General features: G+C 41.2%; 1 protein-coding gene across 4 annotated transcripts in view; it reads right to left on the bottom strand.

The window, feature by feature from the left end:
• Positions 1–24,913, bottom strand: part of ADAMTS14 (ADAM metallopeptidase with thrombospondin type 1 motif 14) — a 308,652-nt gene that overhangs the window by 70,283 nt on the left and 213,456 nt on the right. For all 4 annotated transcript variants that reach the window (XM_068257867.1, XM_068257864.1, XM_068257865.1 and 1 more), the window contains exons 8-12: positions 21,308–21,451; positions 19,099–19,231; positions 12,285–12,398; positions 11,394–11,542; positions 928–1,103 (exon numbers count right to left, since the gene is read on the bottom strand). In XM_068257867.1, coding sequence (XP_068113968.1) covers positions 928–1,103; positions 11,394–11,542; positions 12,285–12,398; positions 19,099–19,231; positions 21,308–21,451 — 716 coding nt within the window. The remainder of the gene's footprint in view (positions 1–927; positions 1,104–11,393; positions 11,543–12,284; positions 12,399–19,098; positions 19,232–21,307; positions 21,452–24,913) is intronic.

The following is a 24,913-nucleotide window of genomic DNA, read 5'->3' as shown; positions in this document are numbered from 1 at the left end:
CTGCAAAGTACAAGCCGCCAGAACAGCTTCAGATAAGCTTTAAAGGGGAACTGAAGAGAGAGGTATATGGAGGCTATCATGTTTATTTCCTTTTAGACAATACCAGTTGCCTGGCAGCCCTGCTGATCCTCTGCCTCTAATACTATTAGCCATAGAGCCCCTGAACAAGCATGCAGCAGATCAGGTGTTTCAGTGATTCAGACTTATAAGTCTGATCTGACAAGACTAGCTGCATGCTTGTTTCTGGTTTTAATCAGATACTACTGCAGAGAAATAGATCAGCAGGGCTGCCAGGCAACTGGTATTGATTAAAAGGAAATAAACAGGACAGCCTCCATATACCTCTCTCTTCAGTTCCCCTTTAAGTATCTAACAGTGCCCCCAGATGTTGTGCCCCAGGACAGATGCCCTCTTGTTGCCCCTCTCTTCCAGAGCCCCCCCCCCCCCATACCATGGACCATGTGGGCTGGTATAGTTTAAGGTGTGAAGCCCCACACGGTCCGGGCTCTGCATTCTAGCTATACCAGCCCCCACGTGACAAGGGGTTGCAGAGGTATTGGAGGGGGCATCCCACTCTGTCCATTTATTTATGTTTCCCTTGTTCCCACTGTTCCTCTTAACATACCCAGCAAATTTGGGGATTCTAGCATGTATGCGGGCTTTGCTATTAACCATAAATGTTACTTACTATAAAGCAATTCTAATTCTGTTCTTTGGCAACGCAAATAATATTGGCCTCTTTGCTCGAATGGCCGTCGACACAGAGGTATTTGTCCAACACTACTAACTCATACCGTTACTTATAAAAATAATATTAGTTCATATTATGATATGGAAGTCATTGCTACATGCAGTCTTGAAATGTATGTGACAGGTAGTCCTATGTAAATGAAGGTCACATGGACACGAGAACCTTAATGATCTTACCGTCATGATGCTCATAAGGAAGCCAAGTGTGTTTAGTGTTCTGGTAAGTATAGTAAGAGTTACGCTGTGAGCACTGTTGAGCACGAAAATCTTCATATGGCCCTCTGCATTCTTCAGTATTGCAGATCTGATATTCATAGGTGGGGCCAGGACAATCTCGGCCTCCATAAGCTGGACTAAAAAAATACACAAAAATGAGTATGACTTACAAAATTATGGCAACAATGTTTTTATAAGTCTACCTTCCCATGTATAAACTAATGCATTGAAAATAAAACCATGCATATTTCTGTTGTATTTGCTTTTCAGATATGATTTTACTTTTTTGTCAAAATGGTTTGAATAAAGTATAATACGGCGGCAGCAAGTGGTGGCTAAGTGGATAGCGCTCTTACCTTGCAGGTTTGATTTTCAGCCAGTACACTATCTGCATGAAGTTTGTATGTTTTCCCCATGTTTGTTTGTTTCCTCTGGGAGTATCCTCCTACACCTCATTAAACATACTGGTAACTTAAAGTGAAACTCCGACCAAGAATTGAACTTTATCCCAATCAGTAGCTGATACACCCTTTTACATGAGAAATCTATTCCTTTTCACAAACAAACTATCAGGGGGTGCTGTATGACTGATATTGTGGTGAAACCCCTCCCACAATAAACTCTGAGGACCGTGGTACTCCTGGCAGTTTCCTGTCTGTGAACCTTGTTACATTGTGGGAAATAGCTGTTCACAGCTGTTTCCAACTGTCAAAAAGCATGCAGCAGCTACATCACCTGCCAGCAGTAAAAATGTCACCATGTGATAAATGTCAGTATATAAATCAGGGATTTAAAAGATTTTACAATGGGCAAACACTGACTAAATCATTTATACATAATTATTGTAAAAATGAAGCACTTTTTATTACATTATTTTCACTGGAGTTCCTCTTTAAATTGCTTTCTTTGGAACTAACTATAGTAAGCATCTAAAGGTGGCCATACACTTATAGATGGCCACCAGATTCAATCATCTAATAGATCCCTCTCAGATCAAATCTGATCAGAGAGGAATTAAATCCTTCCACACACTAGGCATATATGTTTAGTAGAGTTCAGCATGAACTCTATAAAAAATCTGTCGATCCCCAGCATTGTACTGTTTGATGCAGTGAAGTGTTATGGGCAGTGGATCTGCCACCACTAGTCCCGATCCACCGCTAATGGATATTTTCTATCTGGACCAAACATTGATCAATTGGGCTGGCAGGTTGAGGCATCAACTTCTAACAGATTGCATGATTCCACTGATTGAAATAACTGGAAATCAACTGGAAAATGTATGTGTTAGGCCACCTGTAGACTTTGGCTGTACAGCGCATCAGTGCCATATAATTGCATAACAATAAAACTGTGTGGTGCATATTTCTATTATTATGCTTATTATTAGGTTTACAAGTTCTCACAGTCAGATGCATTTAACAACGGTACATCTGTTGTGATATGAGGAATGGGGTGCCTTTACATCCTAGGAAAAAGACACAGAGATAATGGAAGGCCAGACAGTGTAGTGTGTTATGATGTTCAAATGAATGAAAGTAATGAAAAAGGACTACTCACAAAGGTAGGTTGAAGCAGGGGCATCCTACCACTTGCAGCAGGTGGAGACAGTTAACCAGAGTAGGGTGCAGTGTTGGACTGGGAGGTAGAAAAACCGAGGAAATCACCCTGCTGGCCAAGCAGCAGTAACCCACTCCCAATAGAAACCTGCAGCAAGTCTTCACTGTGAGCAGCAACACCTGATTACTGCTGCTTGGCCAGCAAGTGGATCTCCTCAACTTTACCAGCTCCCAGTCCAACACTGGTGGGGTGGGGGGTATATAAGTACAAAAGGGTCAAGAGGCGCCCAAAGATAGATAAAATATGTATGACACATATTAACACAGTGTTATATGTACTAGTATAATTATTTTACGGTTTGTATTGGTACCATCTTCATTATTATTAAGACCCGTTTATGTTTTTTTTTTTTTTTTTTTAATCTTCTCATCTATGTATTTATTGTCCTCTGGGATTAAGCATTGAGTTGTGTACATTTGATGATTTTAGGCACTTGTATTGGCCATAGACCCGTGAAACGTATCGCCTGTGTTAATTTTTTTTTTTGTCTTATCAGACTGTTGTTACTGAGATAAGCCACCACACCCTTTACGTTTTTACTATTTTTATATCTTTAGGTGCCCTTCACCCTTTTGTACATCTTCTGTGCTATCCTCATGAATCTGCCAGGCATCTATAAGTCTGCGGTATTCATCTATTTTACACATGCAGGAAGCAGAAAGTCCCTAGAGCATTTGTTAGTCAGTCTATATTTTAAACGAAGCACTAAAAAAAAAATTTGTCCATGGAAACAAATGCTTTTTGGGTGTCCAGGTCGCAAAGCAGTCTACGAACTGACTTTCAATTTTTCAAATTTACCAATGGAACAAGTGATCAATGGAAAACAAGAAAATCTTTCCTTGCGAACATTAACCGTGCATTAGATGTAGTGGATGCGCCATGATTCCAAAATTATAGCATATTAGACACTAAATCAGAATCAGAATCAGAATTTATTTCGCCAAGCACGGTTGGACCGTGCCCGGAATTGGATTTGGCACATTGATTGGCATAGAGATAGTAATAATACAACAGACAAGATGATACAGAGTAGTACAACAGGACACGAGCAATGCAACAGAACAGGAGTAATACAACACGAGCAATGCAACAGAACAAGAGTAATACAACATTTGCAGTAGCGCAATTGCGGGTCTATAAGGAATAACAGAGTGTAGCGGAGGATAGTGATTCTAGTACAACCAGGTAAAGCAGTAAGCAAGAGCGGCCGCAGCCGAAGTCAGGTATTAGTCCGTAGGTGGCAGCAGGGAGTAGGGTCAGAGGAATGGGAAGAGTTCAAGAGTCTAACGGCTGTGGGAAAAAAAGTGTTCATGCGCTTGTTAGTCTTGGCAGGGATGGACCGGAACTTCCGGCCCAGTTTGAGTCGGCTGAAAGAACTGTGACCAGGGTGAGAGGGGTCGCCCACAATTTTCAATGCTCTATTACGCAGTCTGGTGTTGTAGATGAGATCTAGAGGGGGGAGGGGTTTACCAATAATCCTCTCCGCTGAGCTGATGACCCTCTGGAGTTTATATCTGTCGCTGGCGGGGCAGCTAGCGAACCAGACCAGGATGTGTAGCAGAGTAGAAGGACCTCAGAAGTTCATGGGCCATACCGAACTTCTTTAGTTGGCGAAGGAAGAAGAGTCTTTGTTGCGCCTTCCTCTGGGTTGCGGTGGTGTTTGCCCTCCAGGTCAGGTCATCAGAGATGGTTGTACCCAGGAGGCAGACGCTGGGAACCCTAGCGACCTCGGTACCCTCAATATATATTGGGGGAGGAATACTGGCATGCTTCCTGAAATCAATGACCATCTTCACTGTTTTAGCAGTGTTAGGAACCAGCCCATTCTCACTGCACCAATTGCAGATTCTGTCCACCTCGTTACGGTAAGCCTGTTCATCGTTCTCACTAACAAGGCCAATAATTGTGGTGTCGTCCGCAAATTTGATGATTTTGACAGAGTCCTCTGTGGATATGCAGTTATTCGTGTATAGAGAGAACAGAAATGGTGACAAGACACAGCCTTGAGGGGCTCCAATGTTGGTCACTCTGGGTCTGGAGGATATGTCACCCAGCTTAACAACCTGGGACCTGTTCGAGAGGAAGTCTATGATCCAGAGACCAAGGGTTGGGTGGACATTTAGCTCTGTGAGATTGTCATGCAGAATCCGGGGACAGATAGTATTAAAGGCTGAGCTGAAGTCCAGGAGAAGAATTCTAGCGTATGAGTTCGGCCTGTCGAGGTGGTCGGTGATAAACTCCAGGCCGATGTTAATAGTATCGTCAGTGGACCTGTTTGCCCTGTATGCGAACTGGAGAGGGTCCAGTCGGTCAAGGGTAGCGTACTTGAGCAGCGGCAGGACCGCTCTTTCAAAGGTCTTCATGACCACTGATGTTAGGGCCACGGGCCTGAAATTGTTTAGGTCAGAAGCCCCAAGCTTTTTCGGGACAGGAATGATGATGGAGTCCTTGAAGCAAGTAGGGACTTTCCCTTCGGTGAGGGACCTGGCAAAGATGGAGGTCAGGACGGGGGCCAGCTGACGTGAGCAGGACTTCAGACATGCAGGTGACACACCATCAGGGCCAGATGCTTTCCTGGCCCTGATGGTAAATCTATGACTATCTCTACTGTGAAAGGAGCATCAGATATCTTTGCACTTAATTTTAGTTAGGAACGAACAACACTTTTCTCATTGATTTGGCAAATCTATTGGAGTGTTTTTCAGTAGCAGGCATTAGATAGAGACAGACAGTGATAAAACACTACACAGCTGCTTATCTCAATGACTAATACTCTTGCTTATGATCATCTTGTTCTTTCCCATAAAATAACTGATCTCACCCTTGATTTAGAGGTCTGTTATCATTTAGGCAGTGCTAAATACACATTCTGTCATTTGTCTCGAAGGAGGAAAATACAAAATCTTGTGATGACGTACAACAGAAATAAATGTGAAGGTTTACGAGAAAAAGAAGAGAGAAAAGAAAACATCTGAAAAAGTAGAAGCAGTTGAAACAGCAAATGATGGCTTTGAGCTATATTAACATTTGCCTTCAATAAATTCAAACTTCTGAAAATGTATTGTTTTGCTATATGCACTGCGCCAAGTCTGTGTTTATGTAATCTGAAAATTCGGTGAGGAAAGAACAAAAAGAGCATACAGATGTGACTATACTGAGAAGAAGGAACCACCAGAAGCATAACATATGTTTACGTTTCGGGGAAATGGAATTTGAAGGAATACAGGACCCAAAGTTACAGGTCTAATCTCTCGACTGTTCCACATTTGAGCTTATCAGATATTATTTATCACCAGGCCAGCTAAGTGTTATGGAACCATCCTTGATGCGGTGTAAAAAATAAACCCTTTTTGAGGTCTGTACTGTTCCACACCTTGACAACCTCAAACAGTTGGCCTTGAAAGATTGGTACGGTAACATTTTGGATCATAACTGAAGAAATGCCCCAGAGATGACTCAAGACAAGTGGAATGCATAAATGAAATAAAGAGCACCTTTCCGCATGACGAATGTATAAACACATGCCAATGGCGTTATGTAATTTTGTGGTCTGTCACTGCTAAACAAATGGTGGGGGTGTTATACAGTGAAAAATAAATAATTACATTTATTGGGACAGTCTGAATACACAATATTAAAATGTGATCCTTTAAACTTCTGATAATTGTTTGACAATGGACCTGATTCACAGTCATTTCAGGAGACCTCAAAGCATCTCCATTGGTGACATTCCCAGTGCAGGAGCTTGGACAATGTTTTATTTGAAGATTCCTTAGTAAGTTTGGCCCAATGAGTTATTTTGTAGCAGGTGTGAATATAGAGCCGTTGACAAAAATTAATACAGAAATCTGTTTTTTCTTAATCGCGTCATGACACATTTAGCTATGTTGAATTGATATTGATACAAACATTGAGTTCCCATTTTTTCCCATACTTTGTAATTAGTTTCTGCACAGCCCACTAAAGTCTCTCCTCCATCATGCAGTTTCACTGTTCTAGTCCTGGCACCAGAACTAACAGGATATGGGCATAACAGTGTATGGAGAGATAATACTATAACAAACATTCAGACAAGGCATAAACCCCAACCCATGATAAATATTAAACAAAAAGCCAACACAATCTTGTGCCTTGATGCCATGTCACACACAGCAACTGCAGCATCCATAAAAAGAGAATCCAGGCCTGTACCAACACAAGACTGTATTCATTTGTAACCTTGAGGTTTGGACACAAACGTCTCTGTGTTGTTACCACCATGTATGCAGCTTTGTACATCTTGACCAGCATAATATAGCACATGCAAGGAAAACCATTTATCTGGGTTCTCTCCTTGTGTATGCTAGCATAATATAAGGCCGGTCGGTGATGGACAAATATCCAGATCCATGTAATCAACAGTAGAAATGTTCCCTTATTATTCAAACACACTTACCATTATATCTAACCCTAAAATGAACCCTGTATCTATCTGTTTGTGGAATGAGACTCATGCCTGAGTGTGTCCACCCCTTCTTTCCTCACTAAGCTTCTCCTATTGGTCAACTAACCCAAGACCAGTGCCTACTAATCCTATTACCAATTTCACATGATTAAAGAGCATTCATGACAGCTGGCCTGGCACTAACATAGTGAGAGAGGATGGGGAGGGTATACGGTAGTTTATGTCTAAGATTTAAATCTAAGTACCCATGGCCAGATTGATCGGGGATCTCTGCCAATGAACAATCGTTCTTTGATCCATCTGGCCATATCTGCAATCGTCAGTGGTTCCGTCATAAATGAACGATCATGTTTATATTTTGCAATGAGATAAAAACAGGGGACACCAAGAGCCCCAATAGTGTAATATGTACTGGTAAATGGTTACTAGATAGAGTAAATACTAGATAGAGGTGCCTGGCTCTTCTACTGACCACATATGCTATTGCTTCGTTGTTATTGCCTGATGAAGCGGGATCAAACCTGCGAAACACGTTGCATATTTGGATTTCATAAATAAAATATATTGACTGTCTTTACTACAGCCGTTGTGTGTTTACTTGGAGGAGGTAAGTCCACCACTACCTCCTCTATTTACCAAGAATTTGGTTTTTAAGCTCATTTAGCTTCCTTTTATCCTTTTGGTGCCTCTGTTCTCCTGCATGATCATGTTTATATGATCACGGCAAAATCAAAAGTCAATGAGGATCATAATGATTCTGCGTGATTCAATCCAGCATGGCGGTCATTTAAAAATGAATGATCGCCGTGGGTGAAGTCCATCTTGAAACATCGTTTAACTAATTTTCATTAAACTATGTTGCACGATATCTAAAAAAAATTGTTTGTCATGCAAAATCGCTTGAAAAAAACACATGGGTATGGGCTTCCAGTCTCACTCCATAAACCACTCCTGCACTATACTAACTACGGTACTCACTTAATTTTTAACTGTTATTTGTTGTTTTTTTTTTAATCTATTTTGTACTTATATGCCGCTGGCATCAGAGCTCACACTCTACTCCCTACCATAGTCATATGTCCACAGTAGTCTAAGGCCAATTTTTGGGAGAAACCATTGAACTTATCTGTCGGTATTTTGGTACATGGGAGGAAAGAGGAGTGCCCAGATTAAAACTACAAAAGCACAGGCAGGAACATTGTATAACCTTTACCAGTTTTAACCCCCTTGCCGTTCCAATTCTGACGGCAAGGGGGCGGCGCAGCACTTATTTTAAAAAACATTTTTTAATCATGTAGCGAGCCCAGGGCTCGCTACATGATAGCCGCTGACAAGCGGCATCCCCCTGCCTAGTTCGATCTTTGCAAGCAGGAAATCCCGTTCAGAACGGGATTTCCTGCAGGGCTTCCCCCGTCGCCATGGCTACGGGGTGGGATGACGTCACCAACGTCATGGACGTCAGGACGTCAGAGGGAATCCCAATCCACCCCTAAGCGCTGCCTGGCACTGATTGGTCAGGCTACGCAAGGGGTCTGGGGGGGGGGGGGCAGCGCGGCGGGTAGCGGCGAATGGGTAGCGGCGAATCGGCGGCAGCGATCGGGATATGCACGCAGCTAGCAAAGTGCTAGCTGCGTGCAGTAAAAAAAATTGTGAACATCGGCCCAGCGGGGCCGGAGAAATCCTTCTGCGCAGGTTACCCCGAGCTGAGCTCGGGATAACCGGCAAGAAGGTTAAAGGGCAAAAAAACCTGTCAGTGAATATTAGTTGAGACAGAAAATAGAAGCTCAGAACCATGTTGCATATCTATCGTTTCTAAGTAATTCGCTCCGGAAACATGCTTGTAATCTAAAGCACTCTTGATTCGTTCCACAATCCAAAAACAGTTATAGAAAAATAGTATTAAATAAAAATGTAAACAAGACTTTCACTGTACCTAATAGTATCAATGCCATCTGTTGGCTCACCCCAACCTTTTTTTGTGTGTGGCTTTAACAAGGAACTTATCCAATGACAGTTGGACTTTTGAGGATTTCATGGAAATGTGACTTTGCTCAGTCTCTACACTCAGATTAAGTACAATTAAGTACAATCCTGCAGGGCCAAAGAGAGAAGAACTATCGGCTCAGTTGTGATGACGTGACACATATACTGTATACTTTATTTGCTTGTATATCAAGACGTTGCTTGTATATCAAGTCACAATTTCACAAAAATTTTTGCTTGTATTGCAAAGCGCTCTTAACCCTAAGAGTATCTTGGGTTAAGAGCGCTTTGCAATACAAGCAAAATCCAATTTTTTTACTGTATGCTGTATGAGCACAACTCAGGAACTGCATTTGAAACATTCTCTAAGTAGGTATTTTCTTGTTTAACTACATGTGCTTCATACATTTCACCCAGTGTACACAGTTCTTCAGTCTAAATAGCAAGTCCAAGGTAGAGATGTCGCAAACCTCCGATTTTCGGTTCGCGGCGAAAGGTTCGGTTCGCGAAAAAGTTCGCAAACCGCAATAGACTTCAATGGGGAGGCGAACTTTGAAAAATAGAAAAAATTCTAACGCCTAGAAAAATGATAGAAAACATGTTTCAAAGGCTCTAATACCTGGAGGCAGACATGATTGAGTGAAATACACATCAAATGTCCCAGGCTAACATCTAGGTTTCACACAAACCGCTATTTTAGGGCTCCCTCCTCCCTCCACCCTCCTACCCTCTACCCTCCACCCTCCTACCCTTTTATTATTTCAAAAGCCAGTTTACATACCATAGCTGAGAATTGAACCCAGGTCTCACTGTGTGGTGGGCAAGTACCTTAACCGCTGTACCACAACAGTACTAACTGAAGCTGGCCTAGCATTTACTATTTATGCTCAATCCTAGAGAAAAATTAGACAAGATTGCAGCGTTAGGAAGACTTGCCTAAGGTCTCCTACTGAATAGGTGCTGGCTTACTGAACAGACAGAGACGAGATTCGAAATCTGGTCTCCTGTGTCAGAGGCAGAGCCCTTAACCATTACACCATGCAGCCACTGCTTACAGATATGTAGCCAGACATGGCCTTGTCTTTTGTGTTCAACAGTTGTCAAGAGAAAAATTAGACAAGATAACAGTGTTAGGAAGACTTGCCTAAGGTCTCCTACTGAATAGGTGCTGGCTTACTGAACAGACAGAGACGAGATTCAAACCCTGGTCTCCTGTGTCAGAGGCAGAGCCCTTAACCATTACACCATGCAGCCACTGCTTACAGATATGTAGCCAGACATGGCCTTGTCTTTTGTGTTCAACAGTTGTCAACTGACTGAACACTGTGATGGAGAGGGTCAAAGTTTTGCTCCATAGAGCATTATGGGGCGAATCGAACTTCCAAAAAAGTTCGCGTTTGGTAGGCGAACGCGAACCACTGAAGTTCGCCGGCGAACCGTTCGGGACATCTCTAGTCCAAGGTAGGAAATAATGCTGTCCTTTCAGGAAACCGAGAGCAAATATCTTTTGCAAAAAGTGTCATGATAAATAACAAGATCACCATAGTGCCTGATAGTTATTTGGTCATTTACAAAATGCCATGATTAGAGACACATTAGTTAGTAACGTTATACTAATACTGCAATCCCTTACAACAGCATGGTATGCGTGTACATATTACCACACTACTCATTGGGATGTGAAAAAAAATCATGTCTGTTAAAGATGAGGCAAGACCAAAGTCAATCTTTTTGTGTTACATATACTGTACCATGTACATATACACATACCACCAATGCTGGAAGCACACCACCAAATTCCCTGTACGTGGCTATATCCCTTGTGGACACCAGGAGGGAATTAAGTAGCTCTTCTTGAAAAATGAAAGCATGCACAGAGGAAGACTTCTGTTTAGGGTGAAACAGGCTCTTTTTTCAAACTATAAAAATGTGCAATTTTGTCATGTCAAATGAGACACTGTTTGGCCACAAAATCCCCAACGTAAACTGTAAGCTTGCGAAAGGGCAAGGGATTAGGGTGGGCCTCACTACATACCTAAGGGGTACCTAAGTAGTAGGTAAGTTTGTGGCCAAACAAATGTCTGTCAAAAGGTCAAAAGACCTTTTGATGACTGAAATAACAATATTTTTAATAAAAACAATCAGGCCGTTACAGGGTAAGCAACACCTTTAAAGCAGGAACATATGCAGTAACAAATGCAACAGAACAAAACTCTCACTTAATCATCACTAACCATCTAAAGATGTCAGAAATGGCTTGGTTGATTGAGCTATATTGCTTTCTGTTTCTCTGGAAAAGCAAAGACTTGGTTTTGTTTAGTGGGCATCATACACCAACCTCTCTAGGGCATCACTCCGCATTGAGGTACATTGTACTTACGGTGGGTTGTTACACTGTCTGCTACGGGAGCGCACACCTCCTCCACATGTTCGGGAACATGAACCAAACCGGGACCACGAGCCCCATCCTCCATCTTGACTATACGATTGTTCTGGTGTCTTCCAAATGCAGTGTCCTTTAAAGCACCACTGAGTATCATAATAAACAAACTCTTTATTACTTATAAAACATGCATAATTGATATACTATTTACTTTGTTCAAAATAATCCTCTTGTGGGACTTCATTCAACCAAGAAGCTGCACAATGAAGATTCAGAAACTTGCTTCCCAGGCCACCAATACACTTTACTGATTTATTTTTGACATTTAACATATGGTAAATGTATAAGGGTTTATATATATATATATATATATATATATATATATATATATATATCTATACACACATATATATATATATATATATATATACACATATATATATATATATATATATACACACATATATATGTATACTACCGTAGTTATATAGCCCATTGCATAACAGGTGCTGGAGAACTGTTGCGCGCACATGATCCCCATGTGCACAGCTGCAACACACCGTACGCATGCTCGGCTGTGACCCACAACTCACTACAATGGCCCCAGCACTGCGCCTGTGCAATGCAGTGGCACACTCAAACGCAGGTGAACGCAGGCACCTGACATCTTTTTAAGTAGGGTACCATTATTGTCTTCCGCGGTGCTGTATGGATTACAGAGCAGTGGTAACTATAAATACACACGTAGCTCATGCACAGTACAATCAGCTATATCAAAATAAGAGAAATCAAGTTTGCATTCCATTTGTGTCCCTCTGTTTACACATTTTTTTGTGAGTTAGTGTTATTCTCTTTCAGTGGCTAATCTAAAAATGATGGATATTTTACCTTGCCAGGAGCACATTCAGTTCCATCAAGAGGAGGGCCCTTCTTTGTTTTGCAGAAATAAGGATTGTCTGGGTGGCTGCACCACAGCTGCTTGCAAGGGTCAAATGTCCGAAACTGTGAGAACAAACATTAGCAGTAAGACTATGCATCTTCTACAGCTTTCAGGACATCTAATCAGTGAAAAGTTCAAGATTTAACACAAGATGAGCTAGAGACGAAAAATTTAACTGCAAAGCAACCAATGTTTATATCATAGAGGTAGAAAACATTATTTCACCGTTAATGATGTAGAACACTAACATTTAGACTAAGAGTGCATAATACTAGGCAGGCAGACGCAAGACCATTGCCCATATGCAAATCACTTTTTGTTCCTAAGATTTCTCCAAGGTGATATTTTCATACTTGTCTGTCAATTATAATGCCTTTTATACTACCAGTAAGCAAGAAAATACTCAAAATGATTTTGATAGTACTTTTCAACCAGCTTTGTGGTACTTTTTTAATGCAAAGTGCTGAAAAGTTATTCTAAATAGAAGATGAAAAATTATCTCCTAGGAGAAAACTCATGAGAAAAAGTTAATTGCATATGGGTCAATGGCCCATATGCAATTCCACTTTTCTCCTACGTTTTCTCCTAGGAGATAATTTTTCAACTTCTATTTAAAATAACTTTCCAGCACTTTTCAACTGAAAAAATACTGAGATGTAAGTGCGAAAGTACTATCAAAATTATTTTGAGTATTTTCTTGCTTGCTGGTGGCTTAAAAGGCATTATACTGACAAATTTTACCACTTTAGGATCCCTGATACGCATATCTACAGCCCTGCAAACTTCACATGCGGATCAGGGGGGTAGATATGCGTACTGTTACCTTAACACCGTGTACATGATTCCCACGCCGTTTTTATTCGTTGCAGCCCCCTCCATCTGCGATCGGGATGTGAGATTCATTTATTCTCAACCCCGATCACCGTGCCTGTGTCTTCGGAGAGCTTGATAACGCGATGCAAGCTCTCAGACCCAACGCTTCTGTGTTCTATTAATAGAAACACGGTCTCAGTAGCACCATCTTGTGGTCAAAAAGTAAAAATACACCTAATTATACCAGTATTCTGTTTTACATAGAACATTTAATATTAGTTTTTTTTTGTTTTATTACTTTTAACCCCTTCCAACCCTGCCCCACAGTTACAGAAATAAAACACTTATTAATAAAAAGAAAAAAATTACATCATTTAATTTTTTTTTACATAAATAGTTACCTTAGAGATTTTTCTAATATGTATGTCATGAGAGTATATTACTGTTAATTTTGCAAAATAAATAAAAAAAAAAGTCTTGTAATAAGTGAAATAGTATTGAAAAATCCCTAAATGGAAAAATGCTCCTTTATTTCCAGATAAAATATTATCACCATACATTGTACTAGGGACACAATTTAAATGTTGTAATAACCGGGACAAATGGGCAAATAAAATGTGTGGGTTTTATGTATCGAAAAGCTTTTATTTTGAAACTATAATGACTGAAAACTGAGAATGATTTTTTTTTCTTTTTTTCCTTATTATTCCCTTTATAATGCATATAAAATAAAATAATTCATAGCAAAAACTACCACCCAAAGAGAGCCTAATTTGTGGCAAAAAAATATATAGATCATTTCAGTGTGATAAATAACAATAAAATTATTGCTTAACCCTCTGGGCGATACAATTACATCGCCCAGGAGGGAGCGCAGCACTTTTTTTTAAAATTTTTTATTTTTTAAATCATGTAGCGAGCCCTGGGCTCGCTACATGATAGCCGCTGCGCAGCGGCATCCCCCCACCCACTCCGATCGCCTTCGGCGATTAGAGTAAGCAGGAAATCCCGTTCAGAACAGGATTTCCTGCTGGGCTTCCCCAGTCGCCATGGCGTCACCGACGTCATGGATGTCAGAGGGAGTCCCGATCCACCCCTCAGCGCTGCCTGGCATTGATTGGCCAGGCTGCGCAAGGGGTTTGGGGGGGGCTGCGCGGCGGATCGGCGGCGAGCGGCGGCGATCGGAAGTTACACGCAGCTAGCAAAGTGATAGCTGCGTGTAACAAAAAAAAAATATGCAAATCGGCCCACCAGGGCCTGAGAAATCCTCCTGCGTGACATACCCCGAGCTCAGCTCGGGATTATCGCCCAGGAGGTTAATGAATGGGAGGAGCGCTGAAATGTGAAAATTGTTTTAGTTTTTAGGGGAAAAACCTGTGATCCTGAAGTGGTTAAAAATATCACCTAGGAGAAAACTCAGGTGAAAAAGTGAATTGCATATGGCCCCATGTTCCATATGCAAATCACTTTTTCTCCTCAGTTTTCAGTTTTATTAACACCTTGTCATAAAATGCCATTTAAACCACCAGCAAGCAAGAAAATACAAAAAAAATAATTTTGATAGTACAATTTCACCAACTTTTAAGTACATTTTCAATTGTAAAATGCTTAAAAGTTATTTTAAAAAGAAGTTGAAAAAGTATCTTCTTGGAGAGAACTCAGGAGAAATAGTGAATTGCATATGGGCCATATTTGTTGTGGCTGCTTTGACTTACTAAGCCTCCCAAAATTGTATATTAAATTGAAGTCCATCCAGTGTCCATCCATAGGACAATTACATTTAGGGCTCGTTTCCACTATCGCGAATCCGCATGCGTCCAACGCATGCGGATTCGCACATGTAATGTAAGTGGATGGGCCTGTTTCCACTCTTGCGTTGGGGATGTGCGTTTTTTCAAGCGGTGAAAAAACGCACAAAAGAGCCAACGAATTCGCCTGCGAGTGGAATGCAGGCGAATCGCACACAACGTATTTAATAGTAAAAACGCATGCGTTTTTTACATGCGTTTTTACCCGCGATTTCGCGTGCGATTTCGCTCCTTTTTAATGTTATTTTGCCCTGGCAGTGTCATGGTTAATTTCGCATGGCACCCTGCCATGCGAAATCGCACGCGAAATCGCGGGTAAAAACGCATGCGGAAACGCATCCGCATGCGTTTTTACAAGCGTCGGAATGCTTAGAAATCGCGTCGCAACAGTGGAAACGAGCCCTCAGAAACATATACTATCTCTCCTAGTAGTGCCGTCATATATTGACCATCACTATAAACTTGAGAAAAAAATGTTGTTGTAAAACTGATTTTTTTATGATGCCTTTTTTTTTTTTGGCATCATCTTTTTTTATTAGTAAAAAAAAAGCTTCACACTTTGATAATGATCAGTTATTGGGTATTCTTACAGAAAAATCACACAAATACCACATGTGATTAATTCAATTTCAAAGTCATTGGCAAAATATACAGTTTAATTAGTATTGAACTAAGACAAAGAAATACCAATAAACAGGAATGAAGGGATGCCAGAAGTGATAAAAGGTAGTAGAGAAATGAAGTCATGTATAAAGATACATTCTGACAAAGAATCTTCCCCTAATAATAAGGAAATCTCACCTTATAAAATGTTGAAACCACTTGTACTCATGTGGAAAGCCTTGCACGCATGTTATTCTAAATTTGACCAAAGCAGCAATTCATGGCAGTCTCAGCCAGAAATCCGGGATCGGTTGAAAAGGGCGCCCGAGCTGCCTGTATGAAAAGGGCGCCGCCATAGACATCAATGTTATTTCTGGAAATATGGGCTACAAGGTGTAGAAAAGGGCGCCCGAGTTTTGATATAGGCTACAAGCGGGCTCCCCTTTGTAGCCCATATTTTTTCGGCTACAAGGTTTTCGGCTACAAGCGGGCTCCCCTTTGTAGCCCGTATTTTTTTCGGCTACAAGGTTTTCAGCTACAGTAAGGTGCCCCTTTGTAGCCCATATTATTGCCTTTTTTTTCTAGCCTAAGTTTTTATATGGGCTACAAGTGCTGGAAGCCGAATTATTTCATTCCCCCACTATCCATGGCGGCCTGGAGGGGGAATAGTAATTAACACATCCCGGAGTGTTTTTTCTAGCCGAAGTTTTGATATGGGCTACAGGCGCTGGAAGCCGAATTATTTCATTCCCCACTATCCATGGCGGCCTGGAGGGGGAATAGTAATTAACACATCCCAGAGTTTTTTTGTAGCCGAAGTTTTTATATGGGCTACACCAGGTGCCTTTTTTGTAGCCGAAGTTTATATGGGCTACACCAGGCGCCTTTTTTTGTAGCCGAAGTTGGTATATATGGGCTCCACCAGGCGCCCTTTTTTACCGGCGCCCTTTTCATGTAGACCCAGAAATCCAGCATGTGTACTGGAGACCCCCAAACTCTGACATGCCTACCTAGCCTTTAAACATCAGTGATCCCCAGTGCATTGTCCCCCTCCTTACCATCATGCACCACAACGTCATCCCTCTTCCCATCCTCGTAGCAACACTACAGCAGAATCAGGCGAGCAAGTACTAGTATATGTGTTAATACTTTAAAGAGAACCTGAAGTTAGAGGATTATGGAAGCTTCAAGCTACCATATTCATTTACTTATAAACAATTACAGCTGCCTGGCTGTCATGCTGAGCTTTTGGGTTTAGTAGTTTTGGTGTCACACATGCAACAAGCATGCAGTCATTGGAGTCAAACCAGAGTCAAAGCATCTGACCTACATGCTGATTCTGGGCCAGTGTTGTCTAGTATTAGAAGCAGAGTATCTGCACGGAAGTCAGGCAACTAGCATTGTCGAGTAGAGAATGAAGATGGAAGCCTCTATATTCCTCTTATTTACGATTCCCTATAAGAGGATTTGCTGGAATCTTTCAGTGCTTCCCATGGTCCCAGCAAAGAAGCATATGCATCACTAAAATACTATTTGTTTCTTCATACACAATTAAGTGCTTTAACATGTTAAAAAATGTATCAAAGGAGACACTTTCTCATACCCAGAATTTAGGGGCACATTTATAAAGCCTCAGTAGCTACGGTGGTAATTTACCAGTGTAATTTGTGGTGTTTTCATTGTCTTTAGCCATGCATTAATTATAGCTTTTTTTTTTAAACATGATAAACAAAAGAGCAGCAGTGAAAAGCACTGATAGAGGAAGCCATACATTTGCATCACTGACTTCTTGCAGTGATATGTCTTCGGTAACTTGGAGATAATATGGCAAGAATGGTAGAGCATTGAGTGAGGCTTTCTCCCATTGACATGCATTGGTATTGCTGCTACCTTCAAGTGAACCTTCAGACTAAAAATCTACTCAGCAGAACTGAAAAGGCTTGGTGTTTCTTTCACAGTTTCACAGCATCAGACATTTTTTTTTCTTATAGAAGTCTCATTTTTAGCTACATTTTTAGCTAAGCACCGCCCCATCAAAGAAAATTACCCTGGCTTTTTTCCCCTGATGCTGTGCAAAGCATGATGGGATTTCCTATGTTGTTATTCACATTGCCTAGCAACTGGGAGGGGTGATCAGCACACAGGATAGTTGGAACTGTGTCTCATGCTCCCTGTCACCTTCTTTCAACCAAAAAGATGGCTGCCCTCATGAAATCACAAACCTTTGCCGGTTCTTTTAAAACAGGGTGGGTAAGAGATTATATTGCCCATCTATTTTAACTAACATAAGTAATGTAACTTAATGACAGTATGTTTGTTTAGGCTGAAGTTCCTCTTTAAGGACGCTAACAGGAAGCAGTAGATTTGGGTGCCCGTGGCTAATGAACGATTTTGGTACCACCATAGGTCGTAATGCAAATATCCGCTATTGGGTGCTGAAAGCAGAAATTTGGGCACCTGATAAATAACGTTTTGAAAATTAGAACAATATAGTTTGTGAAATTTTTATCGTTTTGAAAAAAAAGAAAGTTATAATATTAGAAATATTTTTTGTTTTTTGAAAATTATCGTTTTGGCATTTTTCATTTTGAAAATAAGAGGTTGGGAAGGGGTTGTTTTATGGTTAGACTTCAGGAAAGGGAGTTTTAGGGTTAGGCATCAGGAAGGGAGGGTTAAAGTTAGGTGTCAGAGCTGCGAGGGTTGTGTGTGAGAGTAGGGTTAGGTTTAGATGTAGTAAAATATCGGTAAAATTTACCAGTGTTTTACTATCGTCGACTCATTACCACGGTAAATATTTTTTTGTCTGGTGCCCAATTCACAATTGTAATTATCATTTATACTTACAGTATGTCGGCTTTACCCAGCACCCATTTTTCCTTGCGCCCCTATTTCATCCATGTCGGTGACCTTATGCTGTGCAGTTCAACCAATGATACTTAATTACTAATGAAAAAAAATGTCAAAAACCCATAATTACAAAAGTATAAATCAATTTATTACTAAATGATCTATAAAAAACAATGCGGTGTATGTCCCCAAGGTGCAACCCCCCTGGGTCCTTTTTCGAGGGGGTGCACCTTGGGGACATACACTGCATTGTTTTTTATAGACTATTTAGTAATACATTGATTTATACTTTTGTAATTATGGGTTTTTGAAAAAAAAAATTCATTAGTGTTACAGTGTGCTAAGCACACAATTGTATGAGAATTTTTGATACTTCATTACTTCCTTATATATAAGGAAAATCTGAAATTTCCACTTTCAATGGCACCTTCAACTGCAAAATCATTTTACACGCAAAATTCAGCTACCTGTCTACCTACTTTTCTTGAGACATTAATTACACCATTTAAGGGTAATGCTTTATATTACGTGTAATGCTATATATGAGACAAAAAGAGGATTGTGCCATTTTATCCTATTAGTTTCTATAGACAGTGCTAGGATTTAAATGGATAAATGTAGCTTTCCTCCAAATAGTTTAAGAACCTTTAGGCTCTAGTTACATACAATAGTCAGCAGGGCTGATACTCACAGCAGTGCACATCTTGTAGCCTACTCCAAAATCAAATCTGCATTGCTCATCCATGGAGTAGTTGATTCCTGGAAGTTCGGGGAGTTTGGGCCATTTGTGCTCAAAGGGGTCATCCAGGAGACAATCGTAGGAACTGTGTAATTAAAGGATGAGAGACAGCTGATGATGATGTTTGTTCATTCTGCATTGCTGAGTAATCGTGTTCAGAAAGACTTCAGCCATAAGTTGAAGATAAAATATAATAGCATGTAAAAGTGCATTTTATGAACATTACATTTTATGTTATCAAAAACTGCAGAGACCAGAGATAAAACCAATGGTGTAGCAATAGGCGATGCAGAAGCTGCCATTACGACAGGGCTCCTAGATCTGAGGGACTCACATGGGGCACTTCTCCAGTCACCCAAGGGACCCTTCTCCAGATGCATCATTAGCCCTTTACTTATGCTGTATTGGCACTGATGATAACCACACCTTTTCTTCTGTTTACATTTCTGGTACTTAGTGACTATCCTTGGAAATCTAGGTTTGATGGTCTACACCAGAGTTCCCCAACCCTGTCCTCAGGTGGGGTAATTAGTGTCTCAGCAGAGCTGATCATCTACCTCTGTGGAGTTATACAAAACATGCACTGTTGGTGGGCCCTAAAGACAGGGTTGGGGAACACTGATCTACACCATGTGATTATTGTATGGGGAGGGGGGGGGTCTACCTTTACACTGGTATCTATAGCTCTGTAGCTATGCTATTGCATAACCATAAAGTGGACCTTGCACCCATAGTTAGTGACATGGCACATGCTGAAGTCTACCATTTTACTGCTATTCCTAGTATTGTTTGTCTTTTGGAATGCTCTGTTTGTTCTCCACTTTACATGCTTATGTAATTCAAAAAAATGGGGGAGAGAGGGGCACACTAATATAGTGTGCTGGATCTAGGGTGGCTAGTCGCCAATCAATAAAACTTAAGGACAAAGGCTCTCTGATGAAGCTGTCGGCTGACCGAGATATGCGTTAGCATCCACCTCCCCTCTTGCCACTGATGCCACTGCTGGTCAAATCGGGGGCTCTATATTTACATTACCTTATGGGCGATCTCTCTCTCTCTATATATATATATATATATTTTTTTTTCTTTTTCTTGCAAACTGGGTGGACTTAAGATGGATTTTTTTAATCAGATTTGGTGACTGTCCACGGATCTTCATATATTTGTGTATTTATATTTATATAGGAGTTTTACTTGTTAAACTCATTACCTATGATTTATGTGGTTAATAAGTATAGTATATGAAGCTACATTTTTGATGGTGTGGGTGTTTGCTGGGGGGATCCTTTGTCCTTATGGTTTATTACTCGGATTCTGGCACTCGGTTCCACAAAAGGAGCTTAGCATGCAGCACTGATGTCCTAGACAAAGGCGGTGATTCACAGATATACATTATAAGGAGACAGAGCGATTCCAGCTAGTGATTGCACTGAGAACACAAACACACTACAAAAGGCCTGTCTAGACCTCCTTTGTGGCCTATGACTCATCCGCTATTCACAGGTTTTACATACAGATGTTCAGATTACACTCCTGAGCATTAAAGCAATTCCAAAGCAAAACCTTTGTGTCTAACAGACCTTTGACAGAAAAAAGAGTAACCGGTCTGTTAATTAACATTTCCTTTAAAGAAAACCTGAACTGAAAATTAAAGTCAAAATAAACATACACAAGTCATACTTACCTCCCATGTAGTCTACTCCTCAATCTCTTTCTCCTCTCCTGCGTCCTGTTTGTCCACTGTGATCAATGGAATTCTCTGTCCTCCATTTTGAAAATGGCCATTACCCCATAACAGCTTCCTGGTCAGTACACTGTTAAACTGTAACATCGCCCACTTGAGTCATAGGGAAACATAGACATTACTTGGCACATCAGTTGTCCTCTCAGCTATAACTGACAGCAACTGATAAATAACTGACAGCAACTGATATATTTCAGTTCTGACAAAATGTTGTCAGAACTGGAAAGGATCATTCTCAGAAGAAAATGGTGAGCTTCTGAGAGGAACTGATGGCAAGGTAACTATGTAATGTTCATTTGAAGTTACCTTGTGTTTATTTTAAATAATTTTACTCAGTACAGGTTCCCTTTAAAGCAGATTCATGCCTGTTGTTAATGCACACCAACATATGAGACACAAGTAATGGCAGTTACTCACTGTATATATCGGTTAAGTTCCTGCTTGCTGCATCTGGACCAGTGATAGCGATGGAACGCGGCCTGCACCAGTGGCGCCATGATGCTTCCCATACTGGTCTCATCAGCACAGCGATTCCCTTGCCCATCATGCTCCATGCCGAGCCTGCCACAGAAAGACTGTAATGCAGTCTAGTCTTCATTGCGTTACCACCAGTACAATAATGACTTCAGTACTTTTTATACATCAGATATTTATAACACATATGCAAATCTATGAAAAAGACTAGTTTCACTGGACCAAACTGGGCATCGCCTGGTCTTCATTAAACATAAAGTATAACATATTAACAATATACAAACCATCAGGGACGTAACTAGAGGAGAGCAGCCCATGCACCCGCAGGGAGGACCAGAGCTGTAGGGGGGCCCCAACTACTACTTCACTACCTCCAATAAAGGGGTCCATTGTTCAGATTGGGTGTTTTTGTGGCTACACTCGTTATCAGGGCCAGATTTAGGCTAAGGCCATACAGGCCATGGCCTTGGGCACCACAGTCATTAAAGTGAACCGAGCACCATTTTTATCACTCAGGACATTTCTATAGCACATGAAAAATGCATGTCGACAATCTGTTTCATTATTACAATAAACTTTCATTTTACCTTGTATTTTACATTCAAAGTTTTATTAGCCTGTTTCAGCAGGCCTGCCCGACCGTCCCCAACCGCAGAGAACCTAATTGTTTTATTGAGCTAATTACCAAGAGGTAAACAATGCCTTTTCATCAAAGGGGGTAAGTAATTAGGACTGTTTCTTCAAAGACATTGTGTGTGTCAATGTGTCAAGATAGCATCTCTGACTTCTGTAAATAAGGAATGTGAGAAGGGGAGGGGGGAACATGGCAGCTTCTATGCCAGGAGAGATTCCAGTGAAAGAGAATGTGCTCAGTTACCTTTAAGGGCGGATGGGTGGCAGGCTATACGGGGGGGGGGGAGGAGGGTCACCTGGCTACCTATACTGGAGGGCAGGGGTCTTTAAGGAAGGGGGGAGGGTCACCTGGATTTTTATACTGAAGGAAGGGGGGGGGGGTCATCAGGCTACCTTTTTACTAAGGGAAGGGGGGTCATCAAGTTTTCTAAACTGGAGGGGGGGGGTTATCTTGCCATCTATACTGGAGGTGTGGGGAGGATGGTCATCTGGCAGCTTATACTAGAGGAAAGGGTCAACAGGCTACCTATACTGGAGGGAGGGGGAAGGGTCATCCAGCTACCTCTACTTGAGGGGGGGGGGGTCATCTGGCTGCCTATACTGAAGGGGGCGGCTGCTTATAGTGGCCTTGGGCGGTAAAGAGTATAAAGGAGTGTAAGGTGTAAGGATTATGATGCCCAAACTTGTTTTATGGCTCTTGCAAGATGGGCCACCAAGGGTAAGGATGTGAACATTGGGGGGCCCAATCAAAGGTTTGCATGGGGGCCCCATGATTTGTAGTTACACCACTGCAAATCATTTTGTAATTTTAATACACCGGTAATTAAAAGTTGCGCTGGTAAAGCTTCAAACTAAGCTTGCTTGAAACCATGGTAACAGTTTATGGTTTGGTATATATGATTTCCCAGAATTCTTATCTTATTGTTTGGGGTTTTGGTTACCTGATTACTCAGAACACTGCACACAAATTCAAGTAGTAAAAATATGACAAGGTCTACGGGAATTATCCACTCACTACATAGGGGAAGGGAGGGCCCATCTGTGAGGTTACTGGGTACATATTGGTAGGGATGCCAGGGATGTCATATTTTTCTATGCATACAAATCATTCCCATTTTGACCACTTCCTATCTACAATTACACAGTACACTGCAGAGCAATACATGCATATGTTTGTAATGCAGACATGCATGTTTATAATGTAGTTAACATATCTGCTGGCTGCTCTATTTTTTAAAGGAATACTATCGATTCACATATTGTTTTCAATTGACACAGGAATTGTTTCGGAAGTGCTGCTAAGTACTGGTGTATACATTTTAGTAGCAACTTCTTAGTTTACTGTTATCAAAATACATTCAAACTTTACTGACGCCAAAACTGACGGCTAACTGAGCCATGAGCAGAGGGGAAATTCCCCTCACACTTGATCAGTTAACTCTATGTGTAGCTCTGTGTGTGACAGAGAAGAGAGCTCCCAACAGCTGCAGCTCCTGTGTCCTGTGTTTCTGACTGAAGTGTCTGAAGAGAGCAGAGGAAATGCAACTAATTGTCACAGCTTTTCATACTGTTTTTGCTTTCAGAGTTTGATATGTTTGATATTTTCTTTCTGTAGTCTGATATGCAACTCTGGCTGTGCATTGAAGCAGACACCCCTTCTGCAATTAATTTGTCCCAATATAGCTAAATCATACCCTCAATAAATTACAGTTTTTGCCTCTGATATTTAACATGAAAAGTATGAAAATGTTTACACAGCTACTTAGACATTATTTGCACACTGTCATTTTAGAACACTTGGGTATCGATAGTATTCCTTTAAGTGATGTTACACCATAAAGCAAGGGTGTCAAACTCAATCACACAAGGGGCCAAAATATGAAACACAGTCTTATTGCCTATACCCACTAGACGTGATGCGATGCGGCTACATAGCCGCATAACACCATAGCCGAACTGTAACCAATGCACAGCAATGGGACAGTTTCCACTGTGTGCTGGTTATGCGGAGCAACCAGAGAATCTTCAGCATGAGTCTCGTCTCTTCCTATTCACTTCCACATCGAGAGATGCGGAAGTGACGCGTGTGGGAGCGGAAGTGATGCAATGCAACGCGGTAGTTGCATCGCATCGCTTCAGCCAGTGGAAAAAGGCCCTAAGTCAATAACTGAATGTGGCATCCTCTGCGGTCGCGGGCAGTCATCTGCAGTAAAAGAAAGGAGGAAATGGAGAGCAGCAACCAGTGCAGTGTACTTTATTCCTCAAATGTGCTTACAGCAAACTCCCTCACTTACAGCAAACACAGTCCCTCGCTGTCTTCTTGGCCTGCTTTGTTTTGCCGTCATGACCCCTGTCAAAGTCTACAACTGGCTCTGGTGCATGCACCGCAGTCCCCAAATGAGCCAGTCACAGACTTCAGGGTTGACGGTGCCAAAATGCAGTAGACAAGGATGGAAGAAGCCCAGGTAAGTAAATGTCAACTTTTTTCCTTTACCGAAGGTACCCTTAAAGAAACTAAAGAAAAAAAAGTTGAACATTTTCTTTTGCATAGCAGTATATACTGCATAAAAAAATGAACTGTATATATGAATTACAGAATGAGCTTGATGAATGCTGCTTGTATTGTGCAGAAGATTATCTCAGTGTTGTTGAGAAAGTAGAGCATAGTGCATGACTATAGAGCTAAAGGGCTTTTATTTGTACACTTCCAGGGAATTGTTAATCCAGCTTTGTTTGTTCCACACAGATAGCACTATTCTTCCAGACTTTTGACTTGCTTGTTCAGTTCCTTTCCTTTCCATTCATGCTTATTTGTAGTATGGCAATCTCAGGTATTCCGGCTGTGTTTTCTAACTTTTACGCTGGAATTTAAATGTCTACGGTTATTCCCACTTGAGCCAGATCACCTGTGGCCAG

The sequence above is a fragment of the Hyperolius riggenbachi genome, chromosome 10, assembly GCF_040937935.1.
Source record: "Hyperolius riggenbachi isolate aHypRig1 chromosome 10, aHypRig1.pri, whole genome shotgun sequence".
NCBI lineage: Eukaryota > Metazoa > Chordata > Amphibia > Anura > Hyperoliidae > Hyperolius > Hyperolius riggenbachi.
Note: the sequence above shows the minus strand (reverse complement) of the source record. Positions and strands in the feature narration are given on the sequence as shown.